The sequence below is a fragment of the Antechinus flavipes genome, chromosome 4 (assembly GCF_016432865.1).
Source record: "Antechinus flavipes isolate AdamAnt ecotype Samford, QLD, Australia chromosome 4, AdamAnt_v2, whole genome shotgun sequence".
Classification (NCBI taxonomy): domain Eukaryota; kingdom Metazoa; phylum Chordata; class Mammalia; order Dasyuromorphia; family Dasyuridae; genus Antechinus; species Antechinus flavipes.
In genome coordinates this window covers 40,301,025-40,316,610 of record NC_067401.1, presented here as the reverse complement: position 1 = coordinate 40,316,610, position 15,586 = coordinate 40,301,025, and the positions used below count along the sequence as shown (strand labels likewise).

Sequence of the window (15,586 nt, the reverse complement as noted above, 5' to 3'; positions counted from 1 at the left end):
AACTCAAGGTCCTATACAAACTTTCTTAATTGTAGATTATGATTTGAATCTTAAGAAGATATCTTCTGATATGGTTCAGATTCTGATAGATTGTTTTCAAGAGCTAAGAAGTATTTTTTTGTCTAGTAGGAAAAAAAAATCTGAAAACAAAGTAGCAATTTGTGTGACATTTTTCTTAACATCTAACATATTAGCTCAGAAATTTTCACAATATTCTTCTACTTAGTCTGTTTACAGAGAATTTCAGAGCTAAAAAATCCACCGGTTCTTACTGAATAGGGAGAATGTTTCATACAAAAATCAATCCATATAACAATACCAAGGATCTTCAATGGAGTTGATACAATTCTGTTTCAGAAATAATTTACAGCAAATGTAGACATAGAAGAAACAATGAATGCTACAACTAAAAATGAAGAGTGCTGGACTTTTGTTTATTTAACACTGTCATGGCTTTATTCAAAACACAGTTGCACAAAAGTAATAACTTCAAAGATTTTTAGGAGAGAAATTCTTAAAGGACTTAACACACTATATACATATAGCCTTACAAAGAGCATTAAAATAGGACAAAAACCTCTACAAAATATAAAACCCCTTCCCTTACATATTTGCATGAAAACACCACCCACCAAGCAAAGTAAATTTTAGAAGTTATTGGAACTTTAGGTATTACCTTTTAAAATAAAAGAACTGTACTAATTCTGATTGCACAATAAGATGAGTGATTTTTTTAAAAATGCAGATTAAATTTTAAAACAGGTATTTTGAAAGCCAAAAGTAATATATGGAATTTAAGAATGCAAAGTGCCCGAAATGCTGCATTTCAGCTGTTAAAAATGAGTAAACTGTTAGTTAAGCATCCCATCACTCCACCAACTCTGTCCCAAGCATTTGTTTTCACTTAACCAGTCTAGCTTTTTATTAATTGAATTTCTCTACAAATAACTTTATAATTATATTCCAATGGGAACCCCAGAATTATTGGTCACATTCTTTGAGCCCCAAGAAGAAAAGGGAAAAAATGTGTTCTTTTAAGTAATTTAAATGTGGCCCAATAAAGGAAAAAAGAATGATTTCAGTTCAAAGAGACATGGTCACCATTTGCTGATACTGATTTTGTAAAAGTTAAGTTACAAATATTCAAAATTTATAGGAAAAAAAATTTTTTGACATAGTCAAGATTAACAAATAGCAATTATAATAAAGTGAACCTTCATGATAAAAAAATGGGAAATACATTTCTCTATTTTTTAAATTTAGAATTTATATAAAACATGGAAACTTAATAGGAAAAACACACAGATGCACACATACAGTGGCAAAGTTTTCCCAAATTCTTTTCTTTATGAATATCAATTTTAAAATAAATCTTTATCTTAAAACCAATCTAGTTTCAAATATCTTTTGCCAACTGCCTAAAACATGCCATTCAAATGTCTTAAAAGCTAGTTATGCTTCATAATGATGGGAAGAATAATTTAAAGCTCTTATCAGGAAAATAAAATATAATTTGCAGATCTCTAGTCTGCGGCATCCAAATCTTGATTCAGGAATCAAATATTAAATGTAAAGTCTATCCATGGATAGGATGCCTTAATAAACACTCACAGGCAGCTATTTTACATCTAAAGGATTCTGATATTGGTCCAGGAATCCTCTTTTGACTTCACCCTGATAAAATTAATTCCCAATATCATCCAGGAGAAATTCAGAGTAAGCAGAGGCTCTTATACAAAGTTATCTGGATAATCATGTCTGTTTTTGAGATAATTTTAGTCAATTCTCTCCTTCAGGGGTATAAGAAATCCAAGCAAAGCAAGAAAAGATGGTTGAGGGAAGGATCTAAAGTTTTTGCTAGATTTCTTCAAATAAAAATAAGACTGTCCATACAAGAAGAGAAATCAGAAAGAGCACGGAAACTGCTAAAAGAGCAGAATGTATACCTTAAAGAACCCTGTCATGCCATGACTTGTAGCCTAAACAAGAAAGGGTTCACATATATGCTCAGAACCTGGAATACATGAAATTTCTTTTTAAACACAAAGACCTAAACATCCACCTGACTTGAGACAGGTTTCAGCAGCCTTTTCAACAATAAACTACAAAAATGCTATTTCTGAACAGAACCCTCACCATTTTGCTTCTGATTTAATTATGAAATCTTAAAATAAACTGTTAGCATCAAAAAACTCACTATCTTCTAACTAGATCTCTGGCCAGCTCTAAAGAATATAACCAACTTTTTCATCTCAAAGAGAGACTACTGACTTCTCATATTACAGCATATAATAGCAACTTTGATTTCAACTAGTTTATAAATAACTTTAAAATCTTGTGAATGAAATGCACCATACTACACCCATGGAAAACTGCCATATTTTAATTGTGAACTAATTATGACCAAAACATTTAGCTTGAGTAAGAAAAGTAAGATTTTGAATAGATTGCTAGGGAATTTGATTATGGGGTCAATCATTATATAGTACTGATTTTTTTTTCTATGTACTGTATGTTATCACTAACAGGCTAACAAATCTTATTTGGAATGATAAAAAGGCAAAAGTAGTAAAACCACACCTTTCCTATAAAAAGTTACATATTATCTTCTGTAGGGACAGCATGGTACATAAAGAAACAAGAGATCAACAAGATCATTCTATTGCAAACTCTATAGAATCCTGGAGTCTGGTCCATTTAATCATCTTCTTCTTCTCCTTCATCTTCAATATCTCGTTTCCTCTTTTCTCCTTGAACACTTTCTTCTTCTAAGATAAAAGGGAGAACTTTTTTAATATTCAGAATTATATAAGAAAAGACTCAAGGCTTATTAATTTGTAAGCTTTGAGGTCAAAAATCAGTTGTATATTATCGCATTATTGCAATTCAAATTTATTACAAAACACTTAACAGATCTAAAATAATCAACTGAAGCAGTTCATCATGCACCCTTGTGGCCAAATCATGTAGGACATTTTTTTTAAAAGTCTCATCACTGAAATTGTTTTGTGACTTTGAAAACAAAACACCCTAGTTTAATAGATTATAGAAATATAGTCACAAATGAAGCCCAAAGATAAGTTAATTATTAGCTTAATTAGCTGTTTCTTTTTATGAATTTAATAGAAAATAGAAATATTTCTAATAGAAAAGACTGAGAAATACATATGCAAGGTCATAATTTTCTAATAGAATAGTAGCTTCTTTTAATTTAACACTTCAGTATATAATCTAATTTCAACCGCAAAATCAAGAAATTGACTCCTTTCCAAAAGAAAAAAATGAAATCGTGAACCTATCTTCTTATTAATTTTTCAAAAATATTTAATTTGTAAAACTCTTAAATAAAACTTTTATCATGAATCAAATTTGAAAAACTTGCTTTTAAAAAGATTTATATACCTTTTAAGAAGGTACTTAAAGGTAGACATTTAAGTTGAGAAAAGATGAAATAAATTCTTTTTGAAATTAGAGCAATTTTTTGAATTAAATTACACCAAGAAATCATAAAGTCATTAGTAAACCTTACCTTCTTCTTCCTCTTCATCTCCTTCTTCAACATAGTCATCATCATCATCATCATCCTTAAAATGCAAAACAGTCAATAAATCATCCCAACACAATAAGTATTTATTAAACTATTGTGCACTAGGTCCTAGAATACAAAGAGGGAAATAGTCCCTACCTTCAAGCAGGAGATAACATGTATATAAAAGTTTATATAAAATGAATAGAAATTAAATGTAAGAGGAGAATTTAGGAAAGACTTCATGTATAAACAAGAAAATGTTATTCTAACATGTTATTTTAAAAACTATCTATATTGCCTGACGCATATGCCTTTACATTAATATTCAAACAACATTTCTAATTTCTTTATGAAAATAAAGGGTAATTTAGATTGTTTCAAAAGAGATGGGCTTTGTATTCTAAAGGTAAATGGAAGAGCCAAAATTGAAATTAATCCTGGTTGTTCAGAGTCATACATAAATAATCATTTTTCTCTCTATATTAGGAATAATACTGACCTATATAATAAAAGACAATTAAAAACAATTGTGTAATCTTAAGAATCATATTACAAGAATCACACAATCGCTGGAGACAGAATCAGTATATAATACAGAGAGTACTTGGAAAATTAAGGAGTTTTATTCTTTTAAGTATCAAATTTTATTTCCATTTAAAAAAATGAACTTCCTTGCCTTCTTAAACAATGACACAATTTATTTGATCATTCAAGATTATAAACATCAATTCTGCCACTGTGCTGAAATAATGGACACTGAAGAGAAGATTGTAAGAAATGTTCTCAGATTATGATAATATTTTTTCTGGTCTTTCCCCTTGCTATCACTTCTTACCCTTATCTCTAACTTGAACCTCCCATCTTCCTTCTAAATACTGGGAACCTAAACCACAGAAAGATTTATAAAAGCTGAATTAATATGTGAATGGCTTTTCAGGTGAGTTAAGTTTATAACATTTAAAGCACAGACTTATAATTAAACCATTCAGTTTCTATTAAAGTAGTAGGATAGCACAGCAGAATGGCCAAGCTGGAAGCAAATCCCACCTCAGACACTAGCTGTGTGACCCTAAACAGATCATTAAAAACTCCCTCAGTCTATGGGAATAATATTAGCACCCACCTCCCAATCTTGTTATGAAAATCAAGTGAAAAAACTATAAAGTTCTTTGCAAATCTTAAGGGTACTCTGAAAATGTTATTTATTGTTACTGGCTAACTGGGGAGTCTGGAAGCCTCTTCTAGTTGTGTTTATGGTAGTCCAAATAATTGAATTGGAAATAGGTAGTGAGCTACTAAATCCATTCTGCTACCAGTCCATAAAGGGGCAAATAATCTTATAGAATAAAAAAATACTGAGTGAAAAAAGAAGATTAAGCCTATTTTCAGAAGTTTCCTACTGTTTCACTAAAAAAAAAATAATTAAAATTAGTGAATAAAACTCCAGCACAGATTTAGGGTAAGATATAGATTATAGAAAAGACAATCTCAATTTTCTGCCATTCAGAGGCCCACCCAAGATAAATTGCTTAATTCACATTTCAGCATATGCTGAGGCTTACATGCTCAGTCAGAAAACAGCAATCTATCTAGATCTAGTAAAAGAATACAAAATACTGAAGCCATCATGGAGGTTTAACAGTAAGATCTGAGGGCTAATTAAAGCCTGAACCCAAAACAAAACAAAAACCAGTTTTTTCCCCCATATTTTATCTTTCATCCATTTCAAAGACACATAGACAGGAAAGAAGCATGTTGCTCTGGACCTAACTTAACATGTTTTCTTGAGTTGTCATAGTTTCCAGAAACACTGGACCCAGAAGGGGCAGGATACCCTGAACATGTCAAGGATGAAGCAGGCAACCAATACCTTGTGTTGAAACTAGTATAAAAAAGTGGCCCAAATAAGCACACTGCAGACATTCTCTGGTGTCTGAATAAGTTAAGTGCAGTTAAGGGATACACATCTCACTGTTGTGAGCAGCATTTGGCAACAGAAAGAGCCTGTGGAATCAGGGTGGGGATTCAAATCCCAGCTATCTAGCTAACTGTGACAGAAGTGATGAACTTGGGGTACTGACTAGCCATTTTTTGGGTACAGACAATGAAAACGTATTTGGTTGGATTATGTACGTTTCAAGAGTTTGAGTTTTCTTTTCTCCATGCTCTCTTTACTCCATACCATGGTGGGGAATGGACCAAAAAATAGATTTTTGTTTTAATAAAAAATTTTTAATAAGTCCATTAAGAGGCATCTAGGTGGTACAATGATTCCTGAGTTAGGAAGACCAGAGTTAAAATCCAGCTTCAGACACTAGTATGTGATCCTAGGAAAATCACTTCACCTGCTTGCCTCAGTTTCTCTCCCAAAGTAGTATGAGACTCAAATATGATAATATCTGTCAAGTGCTTAGCACAGTGCTGGCACACAGAAGGCACTTAATAAAACACTTGCTCCTTTTCCTTCAGTCAAAGTAGTTATCTTTCTGATACTGGATTAAATATTATAATTAGATCAATTTATTCAAGCCTCTTTATCTTGAAAATCTGATCTATAAAACTGTATCTTCTAACAAAAACTAGGCTCTCTTCAAAAACATAAGTCATTGAATCCTTAGCAGCAGAAAGTAAAATGCTTTCTTGTTGATGCTTATGTTTAACACTAGAGATATCATGGCTCCCAATTTTCCCAAAGCGCATCATATACATCTTATTTCCCTATATCCTATGAATAGTAGAAAAAGAGTGGAAAGAGGAAAGCACTCACAGAAGAACTATCAATCTAATCTGACTTCTGCTCCCTTCTCAGACAACTCAGCACAGTCTCTGGAGACTTCCCAGAAATCAGACTTCATTTTAACCACTGAGAAAGCTTTTTCAGAAATGAAAAGCTCTGCCTGTTGATGCTATTCTTAGGCTCCACTTAAAAGTGCTGATCAAAAAGTTGCAAGTATTCTATCTCAGATTTGGTCTTATACTTGATAAAATGTCCTTTTTACCTCAGGCTTTTCAAAAAAACAACAAAATTTAGGTTCAGTGCTCACTGGACAATAATGAGTTTATTGGCCAGAAAAGATAATTTTCTAAAAAGAGTATTTATGCTCTTGCATATGCTACTTGCAGAGAAACTAAGATAAATTTAGCAAATAAACCTCCATGTTAGGTGTGTAATAAAAGCTTAGGGAAAAGATAAATTACAAATGCTAATATAAATTGAGGCATTTCACCGTTAAAGAATGGTTATAATTCAGCTTTAATCAAATACAATGAAGAATATCTAAAATGTTATGTTTTCACTACCATATACTCAAATTCACTCCAAAATCTCAAGTAAATAAAATCTAAATACTTCTGGGACTACTTATTTCTTCATTTAGAAATGTTCCTACACACATATACAAACATGTACATACCGAATTAAATTATATATAACATTAACAATTCTAAAGAGGTGGTAAATGTTATTTACCATCCCTTCAGAATTGCTAAGAATCATGCAAGCATTGTAAGCATTAATTATTAAATTTATTTTAAATCTTATATTAATGAGCTGTAGTATATGCTATTGATGAGAGAAAATGAAGCATCTTGATATGCATCAAGAATAAGAATGAAAAAAAATTAATTAAAATAAATTTAAAAAAAAAAAAGAATGAGACTGTACAATAAAAATGTTTTACTGATGTCCACAAAGAATTTAAAAGAACCAGATGAAGGCCTACATGTCTGATGGGTCCTTTACAAAAGGTTCTTGGGAAAAAATGAACAAGAATTAAGAAAGTATGGATGGGTGGAGAATGTCCTCAGTAACCAGGCTACAAATCCATTACAGCATATTTTCATTAAAGAAATGGAATGTGTACTCCAAAATTCAAGTAAATTCACAACATGAAAAGAACTTTTACTTCCTGGAGACACACAATTTTTGGTGTGATGGTGAAAAGTGTTTGTTTACCTGAATTTCTTCCTTCATTAGGTATGAGAGACCCACCTCCTCTTCTTCTCCCTCCAAATCTGAACCTGCTTCATCTTCATCTTCCTCCTCTTCCTCATATCCTCCTGGTGGACCTGCTTCATCCTCCTCTTCATCTTCATCTTCATCATTATCATCTTAAAGTAAAATGAATGAGTAAACAACAGGACAAACTGTTACTTGCCAGTATAATCTTTTTACCCTTACTTCAATCATCTCAAAGTCTAAGTTAATTCAAGCATGCCAGAAATACTTGACACTTCAAGTTCCTGATTTTTTTTACCTTAAAAAGAGACTTGAATAAATTGATCTAATTATAATGTTTAATCCCTGTTTTTATCAAAACTCTCTAATTTCTTTCTGAAAAACTGTCTTATCATTAGTAATAAAGAATGTCCTCCAAAAAAACGATCTGCTTAATATTTAATTTAGACTTTAAGATGCCAAACTTTAAAAAAAAAAATCTTCATTTCAAAGCCAGAACTCATCTATATGAATTTATTTTTTAAAGTCACTTTTAAAAAAGCTTTAAAAGTCAGCATGTTTTTATCAGCATTGGGTGCCAAATAATACAATTGTTAGTATATTATTTATCAAGGAATTTGGAAGATTCAAGGCCAATATATTTGTTTTCTTTCTTTCTTTTTTTTTTTAATTTTACGACTCCACCTATTCATGCCTAAGTCTCTATTTGCATGGCTACAGTGAAGACTATATTTAATGCTACTTTATGAATGCTTTTGAAAAAGATTACCCTCTTCATCTTCTTCCTCTTCTTCAGAATCTGGGGCTTCATTATCTTCCTGATCAAATCCATCCAGATAGGTGATTTGTTGAAGCAGTTCAAAAATACTCTCTCTGTAATCTTGAAGGTTTGTGATCTCACACTTAAACAAGTCAAGGCTTTTCAAGCTTTTAAGATTTTGCTGAAAAGTCAAAGTTAAAATTTACATCCAAAATTTTAAAATAGCATCCACACTATCATTTTAAAGCACTGCTAGACTAAAGGCGATAAATCCAAAATGATAAATTAGAAAGAGCCTGACCAAGAGTCAGGAGAGCTAAATGCAAATTCTAGCACATGCTTAACTTTGGACAAGACATTTAACCTCTCTGTTGCCTCAGTATCCTCATTTGCAAAATAGGAGTATTAATATTTCTAACATCTATATTATGAGACTAGTGTGAGAAAAGCATTGTACATTATACAGTGCTTTATAAATAATATATTTTACATTTATATGTAATATAAAGAGATTGCATAGCATGTATAATGGATGGAGAACTTTGTAAGTCAATAAAATCCACATTTTAAGTCCATCTCTGACACATCTGTGTGTCCCCAGGCAAGTCTCTTTACCTCTCAGTAAATCAGACAACTCTATAAGTCAATAAACTGCAGAGAACACAGTAACCTGCATTAGTAGAGGGAGTTTCCTCACCTGGAATTTCTCTATATAAATGTTTATCACTCAGAGAGTTCCCATCTAATAATAATAACCTTTGTATAGCACCTTAAGGTTTTCAAATGTTATCTAATTTGGTACTTGAGCAATAAACCTGGGAGGTAAGTACTATTATTATCTTCATTTTACAAATCATGAAACTGAGTCTAAGATTAGTTTTGATCAGTTAAGAGATGGATCAAAAGTCACATAGCTATCAAATGTCTGAAGCAGCATTCAAACTCATAGACTCCAGCGTTCTATCCAGCTGCTTCAGCACTAGTGCCTAGCTTATCTACCAAATATACTTGTACATATATAAAATCTGTCCATTTCTTTAATTATCTAGATAGATAAGATAGCTACCTAACAAAGCAGAAGGATCACAAGGGTTGTTGTTCAGAAAGCAAACAAGATAAGAGAAGTAAAGTACTTTGCAATCGTTAAAGCTTGGTCTAAACAACTTATAATAAGCTTGGGTAAAAATGCTTGTCATATAAATGCTTTAAGGTCTTGAATTTTATTTATAAACAGCTCAACACTGAAAACACTGAAAATGCTAATGTTCAAACATGAGTTAAAATGACATTTTTCTAATTATTTGCAAAGTCATAGCTAACCATTATCATAATTTAGGGAAATCTAGCTACAATCTCTTTTTTTTCAAATCAAATCATTGGCCAGCAACATTATCAATATTTTTCTCCATTTTCTAACCACTACTACTCCCCATGCCAAAATTAGCAAACCATGAAATAATGGCCCAAAGGATGGGAAGACAAAGAAAATCCAAATTAAATCCTCAGAACCTAAGAATTAACTACATCTAAAGTAGACTTTTCTCATTTGAAAAATCCAAGAACAGTACCTATCTCAACATATAAGAAATTCAGAAATTACAAAAGAGAAACAAGTGGCAGTTATCAAATTACTGATGATACTCAGGTGATAAAAGATCACAAAGGAAATAATGCATGTAAAGGACTTCACAGTTTTTAAGGCTATATAAAAATATTGTCAATTATGGCCATGTACAATTCAAAACGCTCAAGTTAAAAAGCCAATTCAGCTGAGGCAAACTCTTTTACACATCTTTACTTACCAGAGCTTCTACTGTGCTGAGATCTTTGATTTTGTTGCCACTCAGATTGAGGTAGGTGAGATTTGGACATTTTTCTGCCAGGACCTCCAGGCCCCCAGAAATAATATTATCACTAAGTTCCAACTACACAAAAGGAAGAAAAAAAAGAATGGCTATGAAAATATTCAAATCATTTAAAGGAAAAACAAAACAAAACCAAAAATTCTCTTCCTGGAGAGTGATGTTAAAATAAGTACTTTCCTTACTTGTTAGATTCCCTAAACAGAGTGACTTATAAATAACAGATATTTAATAAATTTCTGTTTAACTGAATCTTTAAAATTAATTCTGTAGAACCCCTTTATGGTAGCTGGCAGTTCACAGCTAAAGGATTAGCTTCAACTGTTATATTAAGGTTTCATAGCATCGTTTAGACAGGACAGAAAATAAGACCTGTCAGATTTCCAAATCTATTCACAGGGTTCTAGAGGATTTAAACTTGAAAAAGATAAACAATCCCAGAATTGATACATTAGAGATTGATAAAATCTTTTTTCCTATTTTTTAAACAATTCTAATCAAAGTATAGATGAATAACCTAATTTAGTCAAAAGTAACATTACAAGAATGTTTGGTTCTAGAAGCATGCTGCTTTTAAGGGAATACTTCCAAGGGAAACTTACCTTCCGAAGTTTACTCAAGCTGGGGAGCCGAGCCAGAGAGGTGAGTGCCACATTGACCATGCTCAGAAATTCTAATTCTTTGAAAGTATCATTGAGGCCCTCAATTTCCCCGTTGACAGAATGACAGTTATCAAGGACTAACTCTGTCACCTTCAAAAGAAAACATATTAATGATCCTTCCTTCAGCTTTTTTGAAAACTACTCAGCAACAGGATTCCTAAATGCAAACAGTTTTAAGCCAATTGTCTCACATAGTTTTTCATTCTAGCAGGTTTTGGAGGACAGTGTAAAATCACCTATTAAATAATGTGAAAAAGAGTTGGTGGCCTGCTCTAAAATCCTAGCACCAAAAAATAAAATCTTCAAAAAAGAGAAATCATATGACCCTGACAGTGCTTTGTAACAGGTCAACACTAGGCCATGTACTTAAGCAAACTCTAAACCCCAGGTGCTCGAGAGAAGATACTCAGTAACTGGGAAATATCCATGCTGCAGCTGAAAAATTGCCACTGAACTCAAAACAACCAAAAAGTATGTCTATAAGACACACAAACTGACATCATGTTTCACTATTTCAAACAGTATCCAAAGTTATACATGTTAGGATTGAATTTTGATTTTCTTTTTATCCATACGGATGAAAAAGGATCCCAGAGTGATGAAATTACTTTTAAATCTGCTTTTTGGTTTGCAAATGCCACTACTTATCCCTAAAACAACCTTGAAAACCTTGTTGCCTTCATAAGAAAAAATTAGATGGATCTTTTCCAGAGCCTATCCCAACTTTCCAGTGAAACTGGCAATTCAGACGTCTAAGCCAAACAGTAGCACCCAAAACAACCCCAGCCCCATTACTAACAGTTATTTATCTTTCTCCACCACAATAACATTTGGGGGAGGGGTTCCCTCCTTTTCTCCAACAGGAGGGGCAGCATCAATCTCTAAGATAAATACTATTGAACAACCAAACTTTCTGGGGTAGCCCCGGATGCGCTATACTTTCAGATTGACCCATGTCGCTCTACAATCCTAAATACAAAAACGTGTTATAATTGTTTTGTTGGCCAGAAAGCTGCAAGGAAAGGAGGATGAGGAAAAGACCGGCTAGATCAAGTTGACAACTTGACTCTCCTAAAGAAGGCATGCCTGTAAAGGTAAAAGACCGGAGGGAGGAAATGGTTTAAATCTCACACTCCAACCCAGGTCATAAGCAAGCATCAACAGGTACCCGAGGTGTCTGCAAACATTTTGGGGCGTGTGAGTGTGTGTTAATCAGGCTCTAAAAAGTGCTTTCAGCAAGCAGGCGGGGGTAACCCCGGGGGCAGCCCCGATTTCCTTCTGCCTGCCGGCCCCATCCCACCCCGCCAACTTCAGCAAAAGTCTCCCGACGCGGGAACCGCAGCCCAGTCCCGCAGCTCCTCCGGCCGCGCTCGCCTTCAGCCCACGTTTCGCTAAGCATCCCGACTGTCCCCGGTACAATCTCAGGTGTAACCGTACGTCTTCCTCAAGCGGCTCCCATGCGGACCGGGGCCGGCCCCGCTCTCGTCTCCTACGGGCAGCCCGAGCTTGTCCTTTCCCTCCTCGATCCCGGGGTTCCGCGGGCCGGCGGGGGTGGCGGGGAGAGGGCGCTCGCTGCTACCTGCCAGGCTGCATGGCGGGCACCGCGTGTCTCCCGTGACCTCGCCACCGCCCCGGCTCGGTTCCCCAGGGATCCCCCACGGGCTTCGGACCCCGGAGAAGGGCCACTAGAGTGGCGCCTCTTCGGTCTACGGAGGAGGCGCTTCGGGGAGCAGAGCCCTGCGGGAAGAAGGGGCAGTCCCCGGGCCGGAGAAGGAAGACAGGAGCGGCCCCGGGTCCGCAAGAAGAGCAAGGCAGAAAGTGCGTTGTTCTCTCGCCCTACCCCCACCCCCCAAATAAAAAGGCATCCGGAAAGTCCGGAGTCCAGAGTCGCGCCGAATCCCGGTGGGCAGTGCAGGAGCTAGGGGCGGTCTGGGCACCGCAAGCAGAGACCCCGAAAGTTGGAGGGACTCCACCCCTCCGAGAAGGTGCTACCACAGTTTAAGAGAAGGAAATTTCCTCCCCTCCAGGTCTAGGGAGAAGGAGGAGGATGCAACGGGAATCATCCCCCACCATCCCTGTCCCCTCCCCCTCCGGCCAATGCGGCTTCTTCCAAAACTTAACCGATGTCAGATAAAACCGCAAATGACCCAGATTCTCCCCAAGAAGGGCAGCCGACCGGAACCCCTGCAAGCTGCGCCCCCCCACCCCGAACAAGAGAATGGAAGCGTGTCGAGGGGGGTCGCGAGGACCTCGGGACACCACGGCGGGGTGACAAACACACCCCGAGGCGGCTGGCGAAAGGCTAGGACGTCCAAATTTCGGAGATGAAGCACCTGGAAAGTCCAGGTCTAGCATCGACGCCCTGCCGCTCTTCTTTCTATTTTCTTAACGCACCCCCCCAAAAAAAACCCCACCCTAGAGTTGACTGGAGTAGTTGAGAGAACTTCTCCGAGGTTCTGACCGCTGGGGGGAGGGGGCTGAGGGGCGCGCCAAATCCCTTCGCAGCCCCCAAGAGGGGAGCAGCAGCAGCGGCACCCCACCAACGGCGGGAGGGAGGGGAAAACCCAACTCACAAGAAAAGAGGGGGCTTAGGGACGCCCCCATCACCCCCGAGAAACTGTCCCCTAGTCAATCCCGAAGAAAAACAAGATGATTTAAAACTTAAACATCTCCCTCCCCTACCCCATGTGGCCAGTGAATTTTTTGCACCACCCCCCAAACCCCCGCCACCATCCAGACCCCCCAAAAGCCGTCTCAGAAGGGGGGAGGGGGAAAGATTTCTCTCACCTCCTCGGGGGCTCTGTTCCTTAACTCCAGGTTAATCTTCTGTTTCAAATCCATGGCCTCCTCCTCCTCCATTACTCACACTCCTCCCTTCCCCTTTCCCTTTCCTCCTTTCCCTTCTCTTTCCCACCACCCCCAACCTCCAAAAAAAAAAGAAGGGGGGGGTGTTAAGAAATGAATGAAGAGATATAGAAAGGGAAAAGATTACACCCACCACCACCAGAAAGGGGTGGGGGAATAAGAACAGCAAATGGAGTCAGAGGAGTTGGGACTAAAACTCGGATGCCCCCACCGCCCTCTCCGCACACTCGCACTCACACGCACACACACGCAGTTCCTTCCCCTTCAATGGCTGCTCGGCTACTGAGCCTCCATGACACAGCGCAGCCAACCCCCTATCTGAAGCCCCACCCAACACCTCAACGTATTGGTCGAATCTTCGGGGGCTCTACAGGCCAATGGACAATATAAATGTCGATCAGGATTCTGGGCGGGGTGAAATACTACAGCCTACGATCATTGGCCACAGTCGAGCGCGCAGTTAACTCGGATAGGTACAGAAGAATGTCCGTCTAAGCGGCGATATTTTGAATTCCGGTTGCCCCCCTCCTTTTCTTTGTGTGCTTGGCGCGCTTTCCCTAGGCACCCCGATACTTTTTTTTAAGTGCTAAAGGAAGGGAGCTTGTTCTTCTGAGCAAGTTCCCTAAATTTTATCCTGGCCTTCAAATCTACTAGTTTAAAAGACATGAGCAAGGTGTTTTTGTTATCATACACTTTGGCCCTAGAATGCAGAGCAGGAGTGAGGGGGTGGAGAGGGGGTGCACATATGTTAATGCGTCGTCGTTATTTGCATTTATTTTTGCATTTCCCCCTCCATCATCCTTTGAGGAGCAAAAGAGTGTTTACCTTAATTTTACAGAAAATAGGAAAATATGTTCGATTTTAAATAAAGTTGGATATCTTCTGACCAAAGATATGGGAAGATCTGTGTACGGGCTGATAGAAGTGTTGGGACAAGGAAATAAAATTCCTAGTCTAGTAACAATCGTACAGTGAGCCTAAAGGAAATGACTTTCTTTGTACAGCTTCCTCCTGCTAGTGAGGTTTCCATGGAAATCTGTGTCTAAGGTGGGTTGTGAGGGGGACGGGGACGGGTGGGAGGTGGATAGTCAATATGTTTGTTCTATACCACTCTTCTGGTATTAAGCCACGTGAGGAAGTGTGAAACAGAATGGGAAGTGGTGTGGAGTGTCTTAAGTGTGAAAAGGGGGGCCTTCCCACTCTAATTTTCCTACAAAGTTCACATTCTCACCTCCAATGTCCATTTTTTAAAAAGTTATTAATTATGATTTCCCTAAATTGTATATATTTTCTACATGATATATTATTAAATGTAATTTAATTTTCCTAAATACTAATAAATCTGTTTCAAAAAACTCAGTGTCTCCAAATTGAAGTCATCATTTTCCCTAAAGCACTTGTTCCTCCAGACTTCCTTATGTATGTTAATATTGTGGTAGATTTAGGCTTATTACAAGCCAAACCCAGAAACATCCATCTCAGGATAGATGTTCAGTCTCTGCAATGATTCATGTGCCCACCATAGCTGCTGCCGGGGAGACTCAGGCAATATGGTCAACAAGTTGGGGAAAGAGATATTTGCAAAGACTTTGGCATCCCCTCATAATCTGCATTAATAATCCTCTTTGAAGAATTCCCTGCGAACTGTCCCGGGGACCAGAAGATCATCCAAAAAACTGATCTCAGGTACCTTTTAGCAAGGGCCTACTCTCCCTGATGTCACATCCTTTTTCAGAATAAAGGACAAACAACAATAGATCACTTCAATCACCCCATTATGCTAATTTGATAGCCACTATTTTTCTAACCACTCTTGTTGAGGGGTGAGATACCCTAACAGCCATGGGGGTCCCTAGACCAGTGTTTTCGCAGGTTTGGCCCAGTCTCCAAGCAAGGTTTGGCAAAAATGGATTTATTTTCACTGAGAAGTTCTTTCTCTCACTGGGCGGC

General features: G+C 37.1%; 1 protein-coding gene across 5 annotated transcripts; it reads right to left on the bottom strand.

The window, feature by feature from the left end:
• Positions 1-428: 428 nt before the first annotated feature.
• On the bottom strand, positions 429-13,936 carry ANP32E (acidic nuclear phosphoprotein 32 family member E). Of its 5 annotated transcripts, none has more exons than XM_051992773.1 (7): positions 13,559-13,923; positions 10,712-10,861; positions 10,050-10,172; positions 8,257-8,428; positions 7,521-7,639; positions 3,530-3,584; positions 429-2,765 (listed from the first exon to the last, which is right to left on the bottom strand). In XM_051992773.1, the coding sequence occupies exons 1-7, from the start codon at positions 13,628-13,630 to the stop codon at positions 2,698-2,700; spliced, it is 759 nt and encodes a 252-aa protein (XP_051848733.1). In that variant the 5' UTR covers positions 13,631-13,923; the 3' UTR covers positions 429-2,697. The 5 variants fall into 5 exon arrangements, with proteins under 5 accessions (XP_051848733.1, XP_051848732.1, XP_051848731.1 ...); XM_051992772.1 differs by having other exon boundaries at positions 429-2,768; positions 13,559-13,921; XM_051992771.1 differs by having other exon boundaries at positions 7,485-7,639; positions 13,559-13,919.
• Between the last annotated feature and the right edge of the window lie 1,650 nt (positions 13,937-15,586).

Excerpts from the sequence above, each read along its gene's own strand:
- ANP32E (XM_051992769.1), bottom strand. The coding sequence starts at position 13,630 with ATGGAGGAGGAGGAGGCCATGGATTTGAAACAGAAGATTAACCTGGAG. Across the intron at positions 10,862-13,558 it reads GGAACAGAGCCCCCGAGGAG|GTGACAGAGTTAGTCCTTGA; the intron begins GTGAGAGAAATC and ends TTTCTTTTGAAG. Across the intron at positions 3,585-7,484 it reads TAATGAAGGAAGAAATTCAG|GATGATGATGATGATGATGA; the intron begins GTAAACAAACAC and ends TTGCATTTTAAG.